The sequence below is a fragment of the Sinohyriopsis cumingii genome, chromosome 15 (genome assembly GCF_028554795.1).
Source record: "Sinohyriopsis cumingii isolate HCF-2022 chromosome 15, ASM2855479v2, whole genome shotgun sequence".
NCBI lineage: Eukaryota > Metazoa > Mollusca > Bivalvia > Unionida > Unionidae > Sinohyriopsis > Sinohyriopsis cumingii.
Genome location: NC_142975.1, coordinates 5,457,220 through 5,480,078, shown reverse-complemented (window position 1 = coordinate 5,480,078; position 22,859 = coordinate 5,457,220). Strand labels below are relative to the sequence as shown.

At 35.2% G+C, this 22,859-nt stretch overlaps 1 protein-coding gene across 5 annotated transcripts in view; it reads left to right on the top strand.

Moving 5' to 3' along the window:
• The window catches only part of LOC149781206 (uncharacterized), a 151,828-nt gene that overhangs the window by 33,877 nt on the left and 95,092 nt on the right, over nt 1-22,859 (top strand). For 2 of the 5 annotated variants that reach the window (XR_016414654.1, XM_089935269.1), the window contains exons 1-2: nt 7,332-7,480; nt 20,136-20,291. Coding sequence is in view for 4 of the 5 variants with exons in the window: in XM_089935269.1 (XP_089791395.1) it covers nt 7,396-7,480; nt 20,136-20,291 (241 nt within the window). In the remaining variant the exon portion in view is untranslated. Of the gene's footprint in view, nt 1-7,330; nt 7,481-20,135; nt 20,292-22,859 lie in introns of those variants that run through there. The other 3 variants (XM_089935271.1, XM_089935272.1, XM_089935273.1) reach the window with 2 other exon arrangements.

Here is a 22,859-nt window from a genome sequence, read left to right as displayed (position 1 = left end):
GGTAAAGGTGGGTCCACAAGTTAAAGGGTCAAAAATAAGGCATCACCATGACATGCCATCATAGTTGTCAATCAAATGTGTCTGAGAGTATAAATGCATGAAATGAAGTTTCACTGCCCCAGAGGTCAGAAGGAAGAAAATATGTTACTAAACCATGTTGTCATGGGCAATGAGTTAAAGGCTAATTAGATTCAGTAAATGACTGAGATGCAGTTTAACTATAGGGTTTCCAGATTTCAGTTCAACCCCAGTCTCCCAGATTACCCCAGAAACACTGTGAGCCTTCCTGCAGGGTTGAATTTACAAAATACATCTGTCCTTTTTTCCACTGATTAAGATTTTGTATTTTCCTGTTAGTACAATTGTTAAATGGCTACAGACATACAGTGTATTTTATAATGCCTTTCTTGGCCCCAGTCGAGTGTCAAGGGGTCAAAACATGGACATTACCAAAGCATGGCATTGTGTGTGTCAGAGTTCAATAATTATACTGTCAGAGGCGTAGCGGGGGGGGGGGCAGGGGGGTACATATGTCCTCGGGCGCCAAGGTACAGGGGCGCCAAAATGAGGCTTACAATGTTACATTATAATAAGTAAACAAGGGTAATATTCAAAAATGTGATTAAACGGGGAGGGGGCTGGGGCACCAATTTTATAGTTCATCCTCAGGCTCAAAATATCATAGCTACGCCTCTGTATACTGTACTTTAGCATGGAATGAATTTTAATCATTGACCTAAATAATTTGTTTGTTGATAGTAAAACCAATATTTTTTAGGTATTATAACTTTGCTCAACATGCTGCAAGACCAAAAGACCAAGAGAGCTTACAATATGCCCATCAGTCCATTATGTTTTCCTTTGTCCATCAACATTTGCAGCTTTAAATGTAATTGTCTTATCAAAACAATAACCATGGGACATATATTTGAACCAAATGTGGCATAGAACATTCTGGCATGAACGGTTTTCAAATCTATTCATGTAATACAGATCTACCAATAAATATGAATGCCTTTTCTACTAAAAATATTTTTAATTTTTAAAAAAATGCACAGCAGATTTGTACCTTATGTGATAGAAAGTATCCTGCCATAAAGACCCTTCAGTATCATACAGAAAGTATCCTGGCATAAAGACCTTTCAATATTGGACAGAAAGTATCCTGCCATAAAGATCCTTCAGTATCGTACAGAAAATGTCCTGCCATAAAGACTCTAAAGTATCATACAGAAAGTATCCTGGCATAAATACCTTTCAGTATTGGACAGAAGCTATCCTGCCATAAAGACCCTTCAGTATTGTACAGAAAATATCCTGCCATAAAGACCCTTAAGTACTGTACAGAAAATATCCTGCCATAAAGACCCTTCAGTATCGTACAGAAAGTATCTTGGCATAAAGACCTTTCAGTATTGTACAGAAAGTATCCTGGCATAAAGATCTTTCAGTATTGGACAGAAAGTATCCTGCCAGTATCAGACAAAATAAATTTATGATGGTGAGTGATCATACCACAAACACTACTTTAAACTGCAATCTTCTGATCCAGATTCCTTGTCCAGCAGATTTTTTTGACTATTTGGTTGATGTCAGTCAGGTGAGTGATCTCCTTCCCATTTTGGCCTCCTTAATTTTTGGGTAAACTCAGTGTGTGTTGTCTGAGCAAGAAAGCACATTTATTTATTTCACCTGGTTAAATGCCTGTCCTAGGACAGAAATTTAAACAAACTGAATTTTAAAATCTTTTGCCTGTCATAGATTGGGATTTTTTTTAAAAGTATTACCTTTTATAAAAGAATTGGGTTGAGCACGTTTTAAATGAAACTTTGAAGATAAAAATACCACAAAAAAATTTAGGATGCTGCCACAAGTTTCAAACTTGCTGCCTTTTGTTTGGATTTAGGGTGCGGAGATGGGGGTTGGTGATGGATGTGGGGATTATTGTTGTGAACAACCATACCACAAGTACTACTTTATATTGCTTTTATTCTTAAACAGGCATCATTTTCAAAAATGGGTTGCAGTGTCATTTGATTTTCCTTTAAGATTTTGATGTAATTTTTCAGCATATAATGGTGTTGAATTTTCACTGTCTTACAACCCTTTAATTTAGGATACCACCACATTAATATCTGTCCACTGAATCCCAATAAGGGCTCAATATGGGATGGCTGGGCTACAAGTCTGGGTTTTTGTTCATGATTGCAATGCAGTATCTACATACCAAGAACAGATCTTAATTGTTTCCACAATCTCTTGACTCAGAGGATGATGAGCACCACAATGTGTAAATTTGTCAAAATTGAAAAGCTAACTTCAGCTCTGATTACAGCCTCATGTGGGGCACAGCTGTTACATTAAGTTGTCTATGGCTGTTGGCTGGGCTTAGTGTATAACAAGGAGGTGCTCTGGCTTATCACAGCACAGACATAACTGTACCATATACACACCACCATCAGATGAGCTCTCCCTTTTCATTTCACCCATATAAGCCAGTCCAGTCATTGAAGGACTCATGGTACTAAATCATTTCCCCTAGTAGACATATGCCAGCACCATGATTTTAAAAATTCAATAACTTTAAATTTTTGAGTGCACATGATCAAATCTACATTTATCAGTATAGATGAAACCTGGTTTTCAGCTTCTGTGTAGAGGAAAGAATATGAGCCACGACATTTTCTGGACCTGCATGTGTTTGAAACATGTGCTTTCAATTCCACACAAAAGAATCAAGTGCTAATTTTAGTAATGAGTGTTCCAAACTCAAGACTGTTAAAGAACTGAAATTACATCAATAGAACATTAAGACTGTTAAAAAACTGAAATTATATCAATAAAACAATGTCTCTATTTTATTTTCACTTACAACTAGGATAAGCTCTCAAAAGATTCTTTTTCCTAAAACATAACTTACATTATTAACCAATCCTGGTCAGCCTAACCCATATATACTCTATTTTATGTTCACCCATTTCCAGGCTGGTTCCCATTTTTCCATATCTTTAATACCTTGTGTCCTACAATCCTCAGCAAATGTCTCATGATAGTAAATGAGAATAACAAAAAATGGACTGTAAGTCATGTATCACATTTGACTTGTGGGCACAACATGCTAATTTGCCACAAAATATCATTGAGTGGTAATTAGCCACATTTGACAGTGGTATTGCATCCAAGTCTTTCCTAGCAATTTGAATGAACTTGTCATAGTTCAGTTCATCATGTCATCAGTCAAATGCTACACAGTGAGTACCATCTACAGTTACATACATAGTCTCTAAATAAATACCATCGTTGTCAATTTGGATTGACTTTACTATCAGATCTTCCCATAATGCCATGTGAAAGCAGAATGAAAATTGAAGCAGCATTTCCCATTACCTTCATTTGTGCTTCACAGCCCCCCCCGCCCCCCAAATGTTTAATTGGACCCCCAGTTTCGATATCAAGTTTGTTTTTTACTCAGTCTGCCTCCAGTTTTGATACCAAGGTTTTTTTTTAACTCTTAGTCTTGCACCCCATGTGGATACAGAGTTATTATTTTTATTTATCCATAGATAAACATTATGAAAAGATGTTAAAGCTGTAAATATGGTGTCATCTCTTGGGGACCCTGGACTTATAATAGCAACTTATTTAAAGAGAGTCTCACAATTAGTTGCATGGAACTAACCCTCCTTGTGTCCCTGTAATATGTCTATATATGTACATGGTGTTTGGGATTTTTAAAGTAGCTTTAAAAAATTTTCAGTCATATCACTACGTTGTCTGCAGTGACGCAGTTTATAGTGATGTCTAGCACTGAGGCATCATGCCGCAGACTGTAGCATGATGTTCCACCCAGTAACATCAGCCTGACACCCGGCCAACCAGTCCTAACACTAACCTCTTAATGCTGAGCACCAAGCGAGGCAGCTGTTAGTATAATTTGTATAAGAGTCTTTTTTATGACCTGGCTGGGGTTCAAACACACAACGTCCTGCATCAGAGGTGGTATGCGAACACAATAATTAGAATATTCAATAAGGATGTTATTTTATGAGTCGAAGGTTCCAGAATTTATGATTTAAGTTATCAATTTTTCAAATCAAACAATTTCCACTTTTCAGTCATAGAACTGAATTATAATAAAATGCATTTATATTTCTACAATTTCTGTTATTTCCTTTTGGGATTCTGGTACAGATTAAAGACCCAGAATATTGAAGAAGTTTCTTATTTAGTTCTTTATTTTATTTTTGGAATATGATAATGTTTGGCTGAAATTGATCTTAAATTGGGAGTGTTATATTATTTTCCAGCTTAAAATAGTTTTTTAAGATATGATGGTAACATTTTTTATATACTTTATGCACAAGTTTGGCATTTCTATAAAAAAATTACAGTAGCCCAATCTGCCCACCCATGTGTCATAATTGGCAACTAATGGAGGTAAGAGCCATGGTGGCTTTGTGGTTAGCATGCTGGACTTGTGACCAAATTGGTATGGGTTCAAATCCTGAATATGTTAAATATTATTAGTACATGTATTATAGCTTCTAGCTAAGGCTTACAGAGGACTTCAATCTGTAATCCATTTGAGTGTAATTAAGCACAAATCTCTGCTATACCTTGTATGTGTTGGATGATAATGTGTCACATCTTATTAGTTAAAGAGCAACAGTGTTAAATGTAGGGATCCACATTAAGCCTGAAGTTAAACATTTCAACTAGAGAATTCACTGGCCAGGATATGCAAGACATATGGTCACATCATCATGTACCCATGTCTTTATTTACCTGTAAGACGTACAGATGATAGGGACACACATCAAGTCAAATACCCATGTGTTTAACTGCCTATTACATGCACAGATAGTAGGGGACTTTTAGGGAGCTCTTAGTCAGGAACCAGATGGTAGGGGGACTTTTAGGGAGCTCTTAGTCAGGAACCAGATGGTAGGGGGACTTTTAGGGAGCTCTTAGTCAGGAACCATTCTAAGGGACTCCTCATGACTTTCCCCGTGTTAAGTTTTTCAATGGAAAACTAATAGCATGAGCTGTAATCTGAGTCCATTATTGGAGAAGAGTTATACTGTTTTGTTTGGTAGAGTACTAACTTATATGTTGTTATGGAGGTGGTATTATAACTATGGAATGTTTGTCAGTAAACATGTCATGAACTAGTAAAATGAAGAGTTGTGAACTAATTCCCAACTTGCACACAAATTCCCTTCATGTCCTAAAACTTTGGAGGTGGGGTTATTTTTTGTATATGATTTATTTATGTGTTCCTTTGCTATGATTACAAACTCCCAATTTTTACTCCCTCTCCCCAAAAAACAAACTTGTTATGCCACCAGTAAGTTTAAATAATTAGCTGAGTTGCTCTTGTACAGACCAGCAGACATTTTGTTCCTGATATACAGACCAGCAGACATTTTATAATGTTCCAGAGAGATCGTGTTCATCAATATGTATTCTGATCTTTTGGGGGACATTTGCATAAATAATGTCCTAAAATGTAGACATTCAGTGCAGGTTACTTTAATGTAGCTATGTTAGGAATTTTGTATGAATATGATGTTGTTCATTCTTTTCAGTCTAGATTATGTGAGAATACCTGCAGTCTAGATTATGTGAGAATACCTGCAGTCTAGATTATGTGAAAATACCTGCAGTCTAAATTATGTGAAAATACCTGCACAGTCTAGAGTATGTGAGAATACCTGCAGTCTAGATTATGTGAAAATACCTGCAGTCTAGATTATGTGAAAATACCTGCACAGTCTAGAGTATGTGAGAATACCTGCAGTCTAGATTATGTGAAAATATCTGCAGTCTAGATTATGTGAAAATACCTGCACAGTCCAGAGTATGTGAGAATACCTGCAGTCTAGATTGTGTGAAAATACCTGCACAGTCTAGATTATGTGAGAATACCTGCACAGTCTAGATTATGTGAGAATACCTGCAGTCTAGATTATGTGAGAATACCTGCAGTCTAGATTATGTGAGAATGCCTGCAGTCTAGATTATGTGAGAATACCTGCAGTCTAGATTATGTGAAAATACCTGCAGTCTAAATTATGTGAGAATGCCTGCAGTCTAGATTATGTGAGAATACCTGCAGTCTAGATGTGAGAATACCTGCAGTCTAGATTATGTGAGAATGCCTGCAGTAAATTCTAGAAAGATTCAGTCAAAAGAAATAATGAAACAAACTAAATCAAAACAAAATGCCTCACTTCTTTAGATGAACAGTTTCCTCCCCCTGATTTCGTATGAGGGATTTTTTGTTTGATTGCTTTTTTTTCTTTCTCCAAATAAGGATAATTTTCCAGAAAAGGATAACATTTCCAGATAAAGATAACATTTCCAGATAAAGATAACATTTCCAGATGAAGATAATATTTTCTGATAAGGATAACTCTCATTTGATTTGAATGATAAAAGTTTTCTTCCTTTACTGTTCATTTGTACATTGTAATTTGTGAAAGTAAATGTAAAATGGCTTGAAAAGCAAAATAACAAGATACATATATCGTGTTTACTAATATGGTACTAACCCTGTGAAGGCATTTGCAACACCAAACATGTCTAAAAGCCCATATGAAACTTCCACCTAAATGTGGATATGTATATTTTAAACACTTCTTTAAATGTAGATATAACCATTTACCAGTATGTGGAACTTTGTATAGACATGTTTTACATGCATATCCTGTCCCCAAGCACGTGTAGTCTTTCACCTATTCAACATGCACATTGCATCATAGACAAAAATTCAAATGGTTCAGTGCTAAACATTATTTTCATGATATGTTCTGTATATCCTCATAATTTGTACTAATTAATAGGGGGATAATTGTCCAAATAAAACACCTTGACTTCTCTGATGTGTTATGCTGAAATGAAACACCTTGACTTCTATGATGTGTTATGCTTAAATGAAATGCCTTGACTTTTATGATGTGTTATGCTGAAATAAAACACATTGACTTCTCTGATGTGTTATGCTGAAATGAAACACCTTGACTTCTCTGATGTGTTGTGCTGAAATGAAACACCTTGACTTATATGATGTGTTAAAAGAAACACCTTGACTTCTACAATGTGTTATACTTAAATGAAACACCTTGACTTCCATGATATGTTATGCTTAAAGAGCTGGCATCACTATCACTGCCCTTGTGATATCTTCACCTTTGTGAAAGACCGTGAACCTTTTAGGGGAAGAGAACACTGAATTTGAGCAGTTATTTAATGAGAACATTTAAATGGATACATACAGTCTCCCTGAGTGCTGCTATCACTTGTATAATGGAGGCAGAAGATATTTTTGGCTGAGAAGTACAGATTCTAAATCAGTTATTCAAAATACCTTTCGTTGAAAGGGGAAGTTTTAAAATGGCTGCTGGGGGGAGGCCCAAAAGGGATTCACCAAAAGTTCATTGGAGATTTATAAATGGATTAGGAGGGATCAAGTTAACTGGTAACTACTATACATTGCATGGATAAGAACTGACTTAACTCTTCTTGTTTGTTCTAGGATCAAAGGTTTTTCTCATAGGATTAATGTCAGCTGATTTTTGTCATGTGTCTTAAAATGGGAAAAATTATCAATTACATATCAGTGTTATTGTATTTTTGAATATAAATATTGTAGGTTCATAAATATTTCAGCAAGCTGGCCAGAGAGGTGACAATGAGGTCCCACCAAAAAGTGAGGTTATTTTGAGGTTCAGAGGGAGGCTGGGAAAAGTAAGATTGGAAGTGTATTGTGCAAGGATATATAGACAAAGAAGAAAATAGTGGCTCAGCAATGTCAGGCACATATCCTTGTGCTCCTCGCCATGATGGTTTCTGTGTTCAGCCAATTTTTAAATGCATTCAACTTAATTTTCTCAGTAGATACTGATACAGGTTGACATATGACTTTCAATGTCTAAAAAATGACCACATTGTTAAATGTATCGGTAATTCAGTACAGACTGGATAGTTTATTTCTCTGACCCACAGTATGCATTCCACAACCATGGGTATCCCAATGTAGTACCACAAATCATTCATTTTGTCATGATGCTAGGAATTCCACGATTTCAGGGCTTTTTTACATTCGATAAATATTTATTATCCACAAAAAAGTAACCATTTTGATTTTAAAAAATGAAGGACTGTCTGAAGTTGATGAGTGGTCCAGATTACGATGGGGATTTGTCAACTCTTTAGAGAGTTTAGCTTCTCTGGCTGTAAGGTCTATGCTTACACTTACCATGTGTCCATTGCCCATCTATCAGCATCTGTTAACAGTTACTTCTTAGCATGGTAGATGTCAGGTTTTTATTTGATTTGCATCAAACATTTTGTACAGTTTTAAATCATTCATATATCAGATGGCTTCAGATATGAGTGAGATGGATGCATATTAATGAGGTTATCTTGTATCTGATTGGTTTAGTTTTTTTACCACTCTGGAAACCATATTGCAGATCAGATTTGATTGAACACACATTAATGAGTTTGGTAATGAGGGGGATCCATACACATTAAGGAGTTTGATAATGAGGGGGATCAATGCACATTAATGAGTTTGATAATGAGGGGTATCAATGCACATTAATGAGTTTGATAATGAGGGGTATCAATACACATTAATGAGTTTGATAATGAGGGGATCAATACACATTAATGATGGGATCAATACACATTAATGAGGGAATCAATACACATTAATGAGGGGTATCACTACACATTAATGAGTTTGATAGTGAGAGGGATCATTGCACATTAATGAGTTTGATAATGAGGGGTATCAATACACATTAATGAGTTTGATAATGAGGGGGATCCATGTACATTAATGAGTTTTGACAATGAGGGGATCAATACACATTAATGAGTTTGATAATGAGGAGATCAATACACATTAATGATGGGATCAATACACATTAATGAGGGAATCAATACACATTAAAGAGGGGATCAATACACATTAATGAGGGGTATCACTACACATTAATGAGTTTGATAATGAGGGGTATCACTACACATTAATGAGTTTGATAGTGTGAGGGATCAATACACATTAATGAGTTTGATAATGAGGGGTATCAATACACATTAATGAGTTTGATAATGAGGGGATCACTACACATTAATGAGTTGGATAATGAGGGGGATCCATACACATTAATGAGTTTGATAATGAGGGGGATCCATACACATTAACGAGTTTTGACAATGAGGGGATCACTACACATTAATGAGTTTGATAATGAGGGGTATCAATACACATTAATGAGTTTGATAATGAGGGGATCACTACACATTAATGAGTTGGATAATGAGGGGGATCCATACACATTAATGAGTTTTGACAATGAGGGGATCACTACACATTAATGAGTTTGATAATGATGGGTATCAATACACATTAATGAGTTTGATAATGAGGGGGATCCATACACATTAAGGAGTTTGATAATGAGGGGGTTCCATACACATTAAGGAGTTTGATAATGAGGGGTTTCACTACACATTAAGGAGTTTCATAATGAGGGGTTTCACTACACATTAAGGAGTTTAATAATGAGGGGGATCCATGCACATTAATGAGTTTGATAATGAGGGGTATCAATACACATTAATGAGTTTGATAATGAGGGGTATCAATACAAATTAATGAGTTTGATAATGAGGGGGATCCATGTACATTAATGAGTTTTGACAATGAGGGGATCACTACACATTAATGAGTTTGATAATGAGGAGATCAATACACATTAATGATGGGATCAATACACATTAATGAGGGAATCAATACACATTAAAGAGGGGATCAATGCACATTAATGAGGGGTATCACTACACATTAATGAGTTTGATAATGAGGGGTATCAATACACATTAATGAGTTTGATAGAGTGAGGGATCAATACACATTAATGAGTTTGATAATGAGGGGTATCAATACACATTAATGAGTTTGATAATGAGGGGATCACTACACATTAATGAGTTGGATAATGAGGGGGATCCATACACATTAATGAGTTTGATAATGAGAGAGATCCATACACATTAACGAGTTTTGACAATGAGGGGATCACTACACATTAATGAGTTTGATGATGATGGGTATCAATACACATTAATGAGTTTGATAATGAGGGGTATCAATACACATTAATGAGTTTGATAATGAGGGGTATCAATACACATTAATGAGTTTGATAATGAGGGGATCACTACACATTAATGAGTTGGATAATGAGGGGGATCCATACACATTAATGAGTTTGATAATGAGGGGGATCCATACACATTAATGAGTTTTGACAATGAGGGGATCACTACACATTAATGAGTTTGATAATGATGGGTATCAATACACATTAATGAGTTTGATAATGAGGGGTATCAATACACATTAATGAGTTTGATAATGAGGGGATCACTACACATTAATGAGTTGGATAATGAGGGGGATCCATACACATTAATGAGTTTGATAATGAGGGGGATCCATACACATTAATGAGTTTTGACAATGAGGGGATCAATACACATTAATGAGTTTGATAATGAGGGGATCACTACACATTAAGGAGTTTAATAATGAGGGGGATCCATGCACATTAATGAGTTTGATAATGAGGGAGATCCATAAACATTAATGAGTTTTGATAATGAGGGGATCAATACACATTAAGAAGTTTGATAATGAGGGGATCAGTACACATTAAGGAGTTTGATAATAAGGTGATCCATACACATTAAGGAGTTTGATAATGAGGGGATCAGTACACATTAATGAGTTTGATAATTAGTGGGATCCATACACATTAAGGAGTTTGATAATTAGTGGGATCCATACACATTAAGGAGTTTGATAATGAGGGGATCACTACACATTAATGAGTTTGATAATGAGGGGGATCCATACACATTAATGAGTTTGATAATGAGGGGTTTCACTACACATTAAGGAGTTTCATAATGAGGGGTTTCACTACACATTAAGGAGTTTAATAATGAGGGGGATCCATGCACATTAATGAGTTTGATAATGAGGGAGATCCATAAACATTAATGAGTTTTGATAATGAGGGGATCAATACACATTAAGGAGTTTGATAATAAGGTGATCCATACACATTAAGGAGTTTGATAATGAGGGGATCAGTACACATTAATGAGTTTGATAATTAGTGGGATCCATACACATTAAGGAGTTTGATAATTAGTGGGATCCATGCACATTAAGGAGTTTGATAATGAGGGGATCACTACTCATTAATGAGTTTGATAATGAGGGGGATCCATACACATTAATGAGTTTTATAATGAGGGGTTTCACTACACATTAAGGAGTTTGATAATGAGGGGTTTCACTACACAATAATGAGTTTGATAATGAGGGGGATCAATACACATTAATGAGTTTGATAATGAGTGGTTTCATTACACATTAATGAGTTTGATAATGAAAGGGATACATGCACATTAAGGAGTTTGATAAGGAGGGGGATCACTAAACATTAATGAGTTTGATAATGAGGGGGATCACTACACATTAATGAGTTTGATAATGAGGGGGATCCATACACATTAATGAGTTTGATAATGAAGGGGATCCATACACATTAATGAGTTTGATAATGAGGGGGATCCATACACATTAAGGAGTTTGATAATTAGTGGGATTCATGCACATTAAGGAGTTTGATAATGAGGGAGATCCATACACATTAAGGAGTTTGATAATGAGGGGATCCATACACATTAAGGAGTTTGACAATGAGGGGATCACTACACATTAAGGAGTTTGATAATGAGGGGTTTCACTACACATTAAGGAGTTTGATAATGAGGGGTTTCACTACACATTAATGAGTTTGATAATGAGGTGTTTCACTACACATTAATGAGTTTGATAATGAGGGGTTTCACTACACATTAAGGAGTTTGATAATGAAGGGGATCCATACACATTAAGGAGTTTGATAATGAGGGGGATCACTACACATCAATGAGTTTGATAATGAGGGGGATCCATACACATTATTGAGTTTGATAATGAGGGGGATCCATACACATTATTGAGTTTGATAATGAGGGGGATCCATGCGCATTATTGAGTTTGATAATGAGGGGGATCCACACACATTGTGCACCTCTGGCCAAGAGACATGCGGCTTTTCTTTTCATGGCCTTGTTTTTTCATTCTCTTTTTTTTAATAAATATTATAGTAAATTGACATATTATTCTTTATCTATTCTACATTGTACAGTGTTTTGATTGACTGAATCTTATTTTGACTTCACTGTGGTTGGTGTGCAGAAGTAAATCTAGCTTGCAAAAGTGAACACACTAAAATCTTCACAAGCTTTGCATAAACAGTAAAACCTGTCTTGAGAGATTACTAAGATGAAAGACCACCTGTCTTGAGAGACTAGGTTTTCCTTGAACAGATTTATTGGTTTATAGTGTTATGACCTGTCATTAGAGACCATTATTTTTTTGGCAGAAGGGATGGTCTTTCAAAACAGGTTCTCCTATACTGGTAATGGAACTAGAATTTATAGGGTTGGACCAAAGTTTGGGCTCTGTGACAGTACCATCAGGATAATTGCTGAGGGGGTGGGGACAATGCACAAGAACAAAACAGGCCCATAAAGCAAAATCTAGCAAAAATTAAAATACATTGTACCTAAATGTAAATTGAAAGAAAAATGTCAGGTGACCATAAAGACAGTTTTGTACTGTATAGCCATGGGTCTTAAGAATTTCAATTTTTCAACTTGACACCTGCAGGTATTGTTTCAGTGATGATCTACATGGTCATTATGTTTAGTGGTTTCTGTATTGAAAACAAGAGCATGCATTTTAAAACAGCTTGGTTACATGCCAATTTTATCTGGTATCAGTGATTACAATCAAAGTCTTGTTCTTTTCTGAATTTTGCAATACTGACATTTGGTCACTCACAAAGTTGATGCTGATTAATATGCAGTAAAGAAAATGATAAATAGAGGACATAAAGGATGACCCAAACAAATGCATTGGGCATAAAATATGCAGACTGGCACACTGCTGTACCCAGTTTACTCAAATAAATAACCCTCTATGCATTGTTATGAATACCATTGGAATACAGACAGGGGTGGACAGTTATTGGTGGCCTTCATTGGTCTGTTGCAATGCTGCAAGTGATAATATAGTGTGACATCGTTAGTCTGATCCCACTAAGAGATCGGCTTTTTCCACATAATTCAGTGTCTGGACAACTGTTTAATTTAAGTAAAATAATAATGCAACTTGGAGACTGTTTAGGTTTAAGTGAGTGAAAAATCCAGAGAAATTGCATGTGTATTATTAACCTTTTATTGTATGATGCATGGAACTACATCACACTCTTAAGTGGCATATCAATCAGCTAAATTTCAGGGTTGGGAGTTGGGGAGGGGAGCTAAATGGTTGTAAAATTATATATATATATATATATATATATATATATAGAGAGAGAGAGAGAGAGAGAGAGAGAAGGGGGGGGGCAGGTCTCATAATATGCTGATATGCCCAGTGGCTGATTTCAGGTGGTCTCACTATAAGGCAGTATATTGTATGACTCCCATGGACAGCATTATACAGAGGGAATACTGTATCACATACTTCATTATAACGTAGTCTCACTATAAGGCAGTATATTGTATGACTCCCATGGACAGCATTATACAGAGGGAATACTGTATCACATACTTCATTATAAGATAGTCTCACTATAAGGCAGTACACATCCTGTGATGATTATGGTCAGAATTTAGTGGTTATTTCTATTATTCATCTTTTTTTCTTTGTTCTGAATTTGCCATTTTTCTTCTTTATGTTTCCTTTTTTCTGAATTATTATTCTCTGTTGAATATTGTTGATAAACATAATGGACATGGCTCTGCAGGTATCAAACCCACAACCCTTGCATCATGGGTCTGGCACTCTACCAACTTAGTTTTTATGGTTCTTTATAATTGAAGAAAGACCATGATATGTTTAATGCATGTAGAATTGACCATGATATGTTTAATGCATGTAGAATTGACCATATATGTTTAATGCATGTAGAATTGACCATGATATGTTTAATGCATGTAGAATTGACCATGATATGTTTAATGCATGTAGAATTGACCATGATATGTTTAATGCATGTAGAATTTGACCACGATACATTTAATACATGTAGAATTTGTATTCAGTTTTTATTTATCACCTTTGAAAGGTCTTAAATGTTGATTCATTACTTTAAGTGGGAAAATACATTATGTAATGTATATAAATAACCTGATGTACTTGAATTGATGATTGCCTAAAGCTGATTAGATTTCCTCAAGGTGTAATGACCCATATTAAACATACACAAGTTTTGAAATACCAAGTGATCAATATCACTTCTCACAAAGCAGATTAAATGAAGAATGTCAATCACTCAGACAGTGCAAGCTGCAGATAAAAAGGGTTTGAACTATAAAAAAATTATTATATGAAGATTATATCTGACAGTTAGTGGCTGTTTTCATGAAATGTATTTACTCCATTTCCATGGAAATGTGATTAAAAAAATTTAGTGTCAATTAGGATGCACACTTTGATAGATATCCGCAAATGTACAGCATTTTCACTGGGTCACATATAGTTCATGCTCTTGCACTAAACTTTAATTTTAAATCTAGAAAGTTGAAAGTTACACTTTGTATAGATTTACTTATTCCTCTTTGGTTTCTTTATCAATCATCAGGGGATTTTCGTTTTCAAACTCATCGACAGACACATCATATCCTGGTATCAACAAAGATGACTCTTAATCTGTTACAAAATTTTACACCAACTACGTCACCATTTTTTTCTATGTTTGTATCCAATAATACCAAACATCTTATTCCACTTAACTATACACTACGTGCTTTTTTATGCTTAAATATATCTTTGATAAACTTATCACCTAGGGCCAGCTGACTAGTTTCTACTTCGCTGTAGATTTCTTCATATTTCTACTTGAGGTCGGTGAGTGTGCATGCCATCTATATATTACTGCTGACATCATTTCTCTTCTCATGAGAAATTTCTGGCAGTTAATTGTAGAAGCTGTTGTCATTAGCTATTTCAGTTGTTTTTGACTGGTGACTGAGTTAGCAACTTGAAGGTTTCCATTACAGTGTCATACAGTGACTTTTCTGCTGCTTTATTATATTCTTCAAAATGTTTTTTTGTAGTGCTTACTTCAATGTGATCGCTATTCCAGTTAATCTATTAAGATGCTCTAGATATGTCTATTAAACATGTTTTGGGCCTCTTACCAAATCAACACATTCAATTTTAAGTGATTTGATCTCTTTTGTGACTGCATAAACACATGATTGATTTGGTAATTTATTCCCTGCTTAGCCACTAACGCGAATTCTTTCACAATACTATATGTCAAACTATGTTTGTTTAATGGCATTATATAATAGCCCACCATAATTTTTTAATAGCTAATCACTTAGTTATTGCCTATGTATATTGATTTGCCTGTGAGCTCACAGCACTGCATCTTCCATCCCATGACAAGCTTCCACATGGAGTCACATAGGCTAGAATCAGACACACGAGATTTCAAAAATGCCTATTATCATACTACTATGATAACCCATTTGCACAAAGCAGCACATGTTGCATATTAGTCCATTTTATATCTTTCTAAGTAGCTCCAGAGCTGCATATACATTTGCACTTGCGATCTCCTAAATACCAAACTTTTGTTATGATGCATTTCACATTCTGTATACCATATATTCACTTACAAGTCAATCCAACTGAATCCAACATAGATCTTGATCTGCCATTCACATGATGCAGTGGCAGATCAGGGTCTACTGAAAACTCCTAATAAAACTTCATGGAACTGGTACAGTATATGCACTAATAGATCTGGGTCTTAACTGTTTATAGTTTGACTTTTAGTGAGAACATGTAATTAATGTAATGTTCAGGACTGACCACCCCTAGTGGTTAAAGTGTCTGCCTCAGAAGCAGGAGGTTGTGGGTTTGAACCTCGGCCAAGTCATACCAAAGACTTACAAAAATGGTACTAACAGCTGCCTTGCTAGGCATTCAGCATTAAGAGGTTAGTGTTAGGACTGGTCGGCCTGGTGTCAGGATAATGTGACTGGGTGGGACATTATGCTACATGTCTGCAGCATGATGCCCCAGTGCTAGACATCACTATAAACTGGCACACTGCAGACATTGTAGCGATATGACTGAAAAATTGTTAAAGCTATGTTAAAAATCCTAATCACACATGCACACATGTTCAGGACTCTATCAGTCCAATTTGAAACAATCCTGTTTTTGCATTACACTTGCTGTGTCATATTCTTTATATTAAAAAAAAACATAAAAAATCGCTTCTTCCAGCCATTGTCTCCCTTAATTGGTTGGAATTTTTCCACATTTGGACTACTACTGCATTAGTTAGTTACATGGTTTCTAATGGCACTTTAAACACATTGTTGGTTATATCATGCCAGATAAATGGCTGCTAAATGTCTTTCCCATGGAATCACAGAAGCAGGTGACCCTGGCTGATTTGGGTAGGTATTAAACCTGCATCCCTTCAATTGCAAGTCCAACACTCTATCAACTGAGCTACAGGACACACTGTACTAATTATACGGAAGAACTGTGAACCAAACTAGAAATGGGTAAACAAATAATAGAGTATTTACGGGTTTGGTGGTCCATAATTGGTTAATAATGAAAATTAAATTTTAGTAAAAATATCTTTTGAGAGCTTATCCTATATGTAATGTAACAAAAATATAGACAAATTTCTACTGATGCAATTTTAGTATTTTTACAGGCTTGACTCAGGAGTACTCAATAATGAAAGTAGCACCTGATTCATTTGGTGCAGAATCAATAACTTGTGTTTCATGCACATGTAGATAAACAAAATGCCACAGCTCATATGGTGTTCTCCACACATAATCTTGCACCAAGGTTATATGTGCATGGAGAATTATAGGTCTCATCATCAGCACCCAGAAATTTTAAGTTATTGAATTTTGAATATGATAGTGTTTCCATATGTTCAGTATTGGAGTTGAATTAGTACTGTGAGTCCTATATGCAACCTATACCATAATAGGAGCTTGTTGTTTCCATGGTTACCATGTGCATCCAGCGTATCATTTTGGTGGTTTTTGCATATGACAATCGTAATGGAGTCTTTTTTTCATAGTTTGCATGTGATTTTGGAGACAAAATCTATACAAAAGACAGATGGGGATGGTTTTATACACTGGACAGTGGCAGTAGATAGCTCAGGCCATGGGGAAAAGAGCATAGTATGGCCTGATGGCAGAATTTCATATGATGGTGCCCACATATTGGCCTATATGGTTAAATACCATTTAACACATGCAACAATTCCCCAAAAGGGGGTGGGGGGATTTTAAATGTAAGCCACTTATGTCACAATCACTTATGTATCAGTACTGATCATTTAACTTTAGAGACACATTCAGCAGATCCAAGCAGTGAACATTGTAAAAATCAAGGACTGTGGACAAAACTGCACATGCTGCATTGCCTCAACCTGTAAATTGCATTATTATATGTCGAGTCACATTGAATATCAATTAATTTTATCTTATTTCTTATCAATGAATTAAACTCCTTGACACCTTTTCTATGTTCAGCATGTTTCTCATATTGGTACATTCAATTTTTTGGCAAACAGTATTGGAACTTTTCTGCATCCCTTTTGTTGAGGGAACAGGGAGGGACATTTTCACTTAAAAGAATAGTTTTCAACCCTTCATTCCCAATAGAAGTTTTCAAAAGTCCTATCTGTGTTGCATTATTTACACAGGCAGTTTTTCTTCCCCAACCTCTCTTCAGCATCTCTTCATACAGTTGAAACATTCTTGATGTATAACTGCATGGTGAACATATTGCTCTCTCCCACAACACCAGACCTCTTTTCTCTTCATGTACCAAGTCCCATGATAAAAAACCTTTATAGTCAGGGTGTTGGAACTGGTGCTTTCGGAACACATTATTCCACATTTCAGCATTTTGTCCTGTGTGCACTAAGCAATATGTGTTTTGTTCACCAGATCTGTTGTTGTGAATAGATGAAAACAAGCTTCATGTCAGAAATATGGTTTCATATTTGAAACAAAAGCTATTTGTAAAGCCAATATTGCTCTGCACTTACTATCAAGTAATAGTAAGGAATCATTTAGCTGTAAATTAGAGCTTGCTACTTGGTTTGCCAAATCAAGGTGTATTCCCTCCTCTTTGACTGTAATTGAGTGATTGCAAGGTTTGCTTTGTTTCTCTTTTGTTCAATAATGTATACATTTTATTTAGCTTTATATTAAAAAGTAAGTAATTTAACACTGCTTATGGTGGAAAGTAGCCACAATAATGATTTTGAGACTTTTTCTTAACTTTTTATGAGTTTTGGGTAAATGTAGGTATAGATTTATGTATTAGACAACTTTAATATGCAATTCCATTCCATTACTTAAATTTAACAAGTAGTTTATGCAGTGATACATTTTATCAGTGTCTGAATATTGCATAGAAACATGGAATTGTCTTGGCATCATAAAGTTTTTCACATATTTCTCCACCTCCAGCTTACTTAATAGCTTGAGCCACAGCAGTTTGTTCATACACTTTCTATCTCCAACATCAATGTCAGCATTATAGGAACTTTGGATAGCTTTTTCAAATTTGTCTTTTGTTGTCCTTATGTAATAAGCCTCAAGTGGCTGTGTCTTTTGGGTTGATGCACACTTTCCCCCTTGCTGTGGGGAACATTACCAGGCTTGAAGAAATTACTCTATTATTTGCTTCCTCACCCTTCCCCATAGTTTTATACCTAAAAGTAGCACTCTGTTATTTAATTCTTCAGTATAATAAAGCTTATGGAACTTTTCTTTGGCTTTTATACCTTTTTATTAAGATTTGGGGGTGATGAATCACATGTGATGATAGTTTAAATAGGTTTGGAATGTCAGCATCTCTTGATGCTTATGGGTGTGTGTATTTGTTTTGGTCACAAAAGGGCAATGGCCTCTTATCATTTTGACCTGTCATGTGGCACACTTATTTGTTTTGTTTGATTGATATGAATAGGGATGCACTGCATCTTATTTCTGTGAGAGTTAGCAAGAAAAGAAATGCAATTTTGAAATTTAAAACATTTAAAACTTGTCTTATAGCCAGTGAGAGATGAAAATACAATGCATCATGTAATTTGATACCCTGTGATGTCATACTTGCTGATGTCAGCATGCTTGTTTTTTTGTGTAGCATGAATGCCATAGAAAGATAACATGAAGATACAAAGGCAGAAAACAATTATTTTAATAACAAGAATTAGCCACTAATAAGTACAATACAACACAGCAACATGTAATGCGGATACAATTTAGCTATAGACATTAGTATCACATAAAATGCTATTGCACTATTAGCCATGCACAAGTATGGCCAATTCTTTCTTACAATTATGCTCCAAAATCAATGAGTAAAATACAACTTTGTCTAAAAAAATTAAATCTGTTTATAGGACACACAGTACTAATTATACGGAAGAACTGTGAACCAGTCTAGAAATGGGTGAACAAATAATAGAGTATTTACGGGTTTGGTGGTCCATAATTGGTTAATAATGAAAATTAAAATTTTAGTAAAAATATCTTTTGAGAGTTTATCCTATATGTAATTAAAAAAAATATAGACAAATTTCTGCTGATGCAATTTTAGTATTTTTACAGGCTTGACTCAGGACTACTCAATAATGAAAGTAGCACCTGATTCATTTGGTGCAGAACCAATAACGTGTTTTATGCACATGTAGATAAACAAAATGCCACGGGTCATATGATGTTCTCCACACATAAGCTTGCACCAAGGTTAGTTGTGCATGGAGAATTATAGGTCTCATCATCAGCACCCAGAAATTTTAAGTTATTGAATTTTGAATATGATAGTATTTCCATATGTTTACTATTGGAGTTGAATTAGTACCATGAGTCCTACAGTTCCCATCCACATCAGTATTAATATTCATCTTCTTTCTTTTCAGACCTATTACCAGGTATTGAGGATTTTCTGGTTACAGTGCTTGCAAATGAAAATCTTTCTCCACAAGCTGAAGAAAAGAGACAGTTTTTCTTGGAGCGTCTTGATATAATTAAACTCCCACCCTCGCTCCCACCACGTGTCCAAAAGCCAACTCAAGGTATGCATCTAAATTGCAAATTTGTCTACTGTTCTGTTACAAAGTTCAAAAACTTTATGCAAAATTATGTTATGTTTCTTTGCTTTTTATTTCATAAATAACACAAATTGCCATCATGGTAGTTTAAATCTGATAAAACTCTAGTATGATCTTTCCAAGTATTCAACATCTTAATGAGACTGGTATATGAAATTTGTCTCAGCAATAAAAAGAATACTCGGCTATAGATAATACCAGTTTAGAAAGGAAGCACCTACTTGTAACCAGTTTATAAAGAACACCTGCTTATGATAACACCAAGGTAAATTGGATGCCTGCTTACAAATGACACCAACTTATAAATAACACTGACTTATACATGACACTTGTTTATATATGACACCAACTTATAAAAGACACCTACTTATAATGACACTGACTTCTAAAGAATACCTACCTATAAAAGGCACCAACCTTTTACGTGCATCTGCTTATAAATGACACCACTTGTAAAAACACCTACTTATAAATTACACCAACTTATAAATTACACCTACTTATAAATTACACCAACTTATAAAGAGCACCTGCTTATAAAAGACACTAACTTGTAACAGAAACATACTTAAGAGTGACACCTTATAATGACACCAACCTATAAAAACACCTACATGTAAATGACACCAACTTATAAAAAGCACCTTGTTATAAATGACATCAACTTACAAAGAGCACCTGCTTATAAATTACACCTGCTTATAATAGACATGTGCTTATAAAGAGCACCTACATACAAATGACAACATCTTGTAACAGAGACAAAAATATCTGAAACTAAGCTACTTATAAATAATTCCAGTTTATAAATAACATCTTATAAAGGAAACCATTTGAGCCAGTTTGCAGGGTAGACTAGACTTACAATATAAAGTTTTAATATTGACCTTGCCACATATTATAATAGAATAATGTTTTTGAAAGTATAAAAAGTATGGCATCATAGTGTGTTAGTTTCTTTCCATGGAATTGAGAGGCAGTTGATAACCTATACACACTGCAGCAACATTTTTGCACAGTCTGTAATGTAATATTGAACTGGTTGCATAAAAAAGAACCAATTGCAGTTTCTCACTAAAACTTTATCGTGGAATTAAATAAAGTTTTGTGTTTTAATACTGACAAAGTTTAGTTAAATGAGTTCAGTATTTTTAATGCCGCTTTTAATACTGGCACATAAATCGTCTTTGGTAAGTCAGTTAATGAATATGACATTGGAGTTTGGACAAACTCTTCAGTGAAACTTTACTTTGTTTTCAAAATAGCATAATCAAATGATGACAAAAAATATAGAGCGAAAATTATGTTTCATTATTATAACATAGTCTCACTAAAATTCTGTTATAGAATAACATGAAACTCCTGAGGATGTGATAACCTCATAAATCCTGGGCAAGAGATCCCTTCCAGTCTCACCATGCCATATAGTATCCCATCACATTCATAGAACTGGGCAAGAGATCCCTTCCAGTCTCACCATGCCATATAGTATCCCATCACATTCATAGAACTGGGCAAGAGATCCCTTCCAGTCTCACCATGCCATATAGTATCCCATCACATTCATAGAACTGGGCAAGAGATCCCTTCCAGTCTCACCATGCCATATAGTATCTTCATTAACTTGGTGACAGAGTACTGCTTTACTGGTGGAGGAAAGCTTGTCTACCATCACTTCCAATTGTCCAAGTGTATCACAGTCTCATTGGGAAAACAGTCTATTAATGTTGGCAAATTCTCCATTAAAACACCATATCTGACCAGGTATTTGTATTAGGTACATGATTTCATATGCCAATAAATTAGCCCCACACCTATAATGATATTGACTGATGTTTATGGAGCTGATATTGCCTTTTAAAACCTGCATAAATCTGCAGACAATTTTGTCTGCATATATTGGTGTAGCTTTTATTCACTTATTAGTATTTCTCTTGCCCATTGAGATGCCATTGGCTTAGGGGTTGTTTTGGTGATATGTACTTAATATTTCCAGATTAAATTCTATGTTTAGCAACTTCTAAATCATTGTACAACCCTCAGTCCTGTGGACATTTTGAATTTCATGCTTCATGTGGCTATTAACAAATTCTGATAAGGGTCTAAACTGTAAGCAGAATATTCCAGAAAGATCTTGCACAAAGCAAAATTGCACATTTTTATAAACTGGTGATATCAGACTCACTTATCGTCAGTCGGTATCAACACAGATTTGGGTGGTTGATCTATAAGACTACTGATTTCTTCATGCTGACCAAGCTTGTCTTACAATGTCAAATACAAATAAAATGTTTCATCTTCTAAATAGTTTCCTGGCAAATTTGTGCTTGTATCAATGTCTTCTCCTTTTCTCTTCATAGATGTCAGACAATGCACCCATATGTTAAGTTCCTTCTCATCTTTTTTGCATCTCTTTCATGCTTAAGATATGGTCATAAATGGCATTTTTTAGAGTGGCAATAAAAGTTTCCACTATCCTTAAACTGACCTATGTTCTCTTTTTTATTGACCACTTTGTCAGATGCATTATCA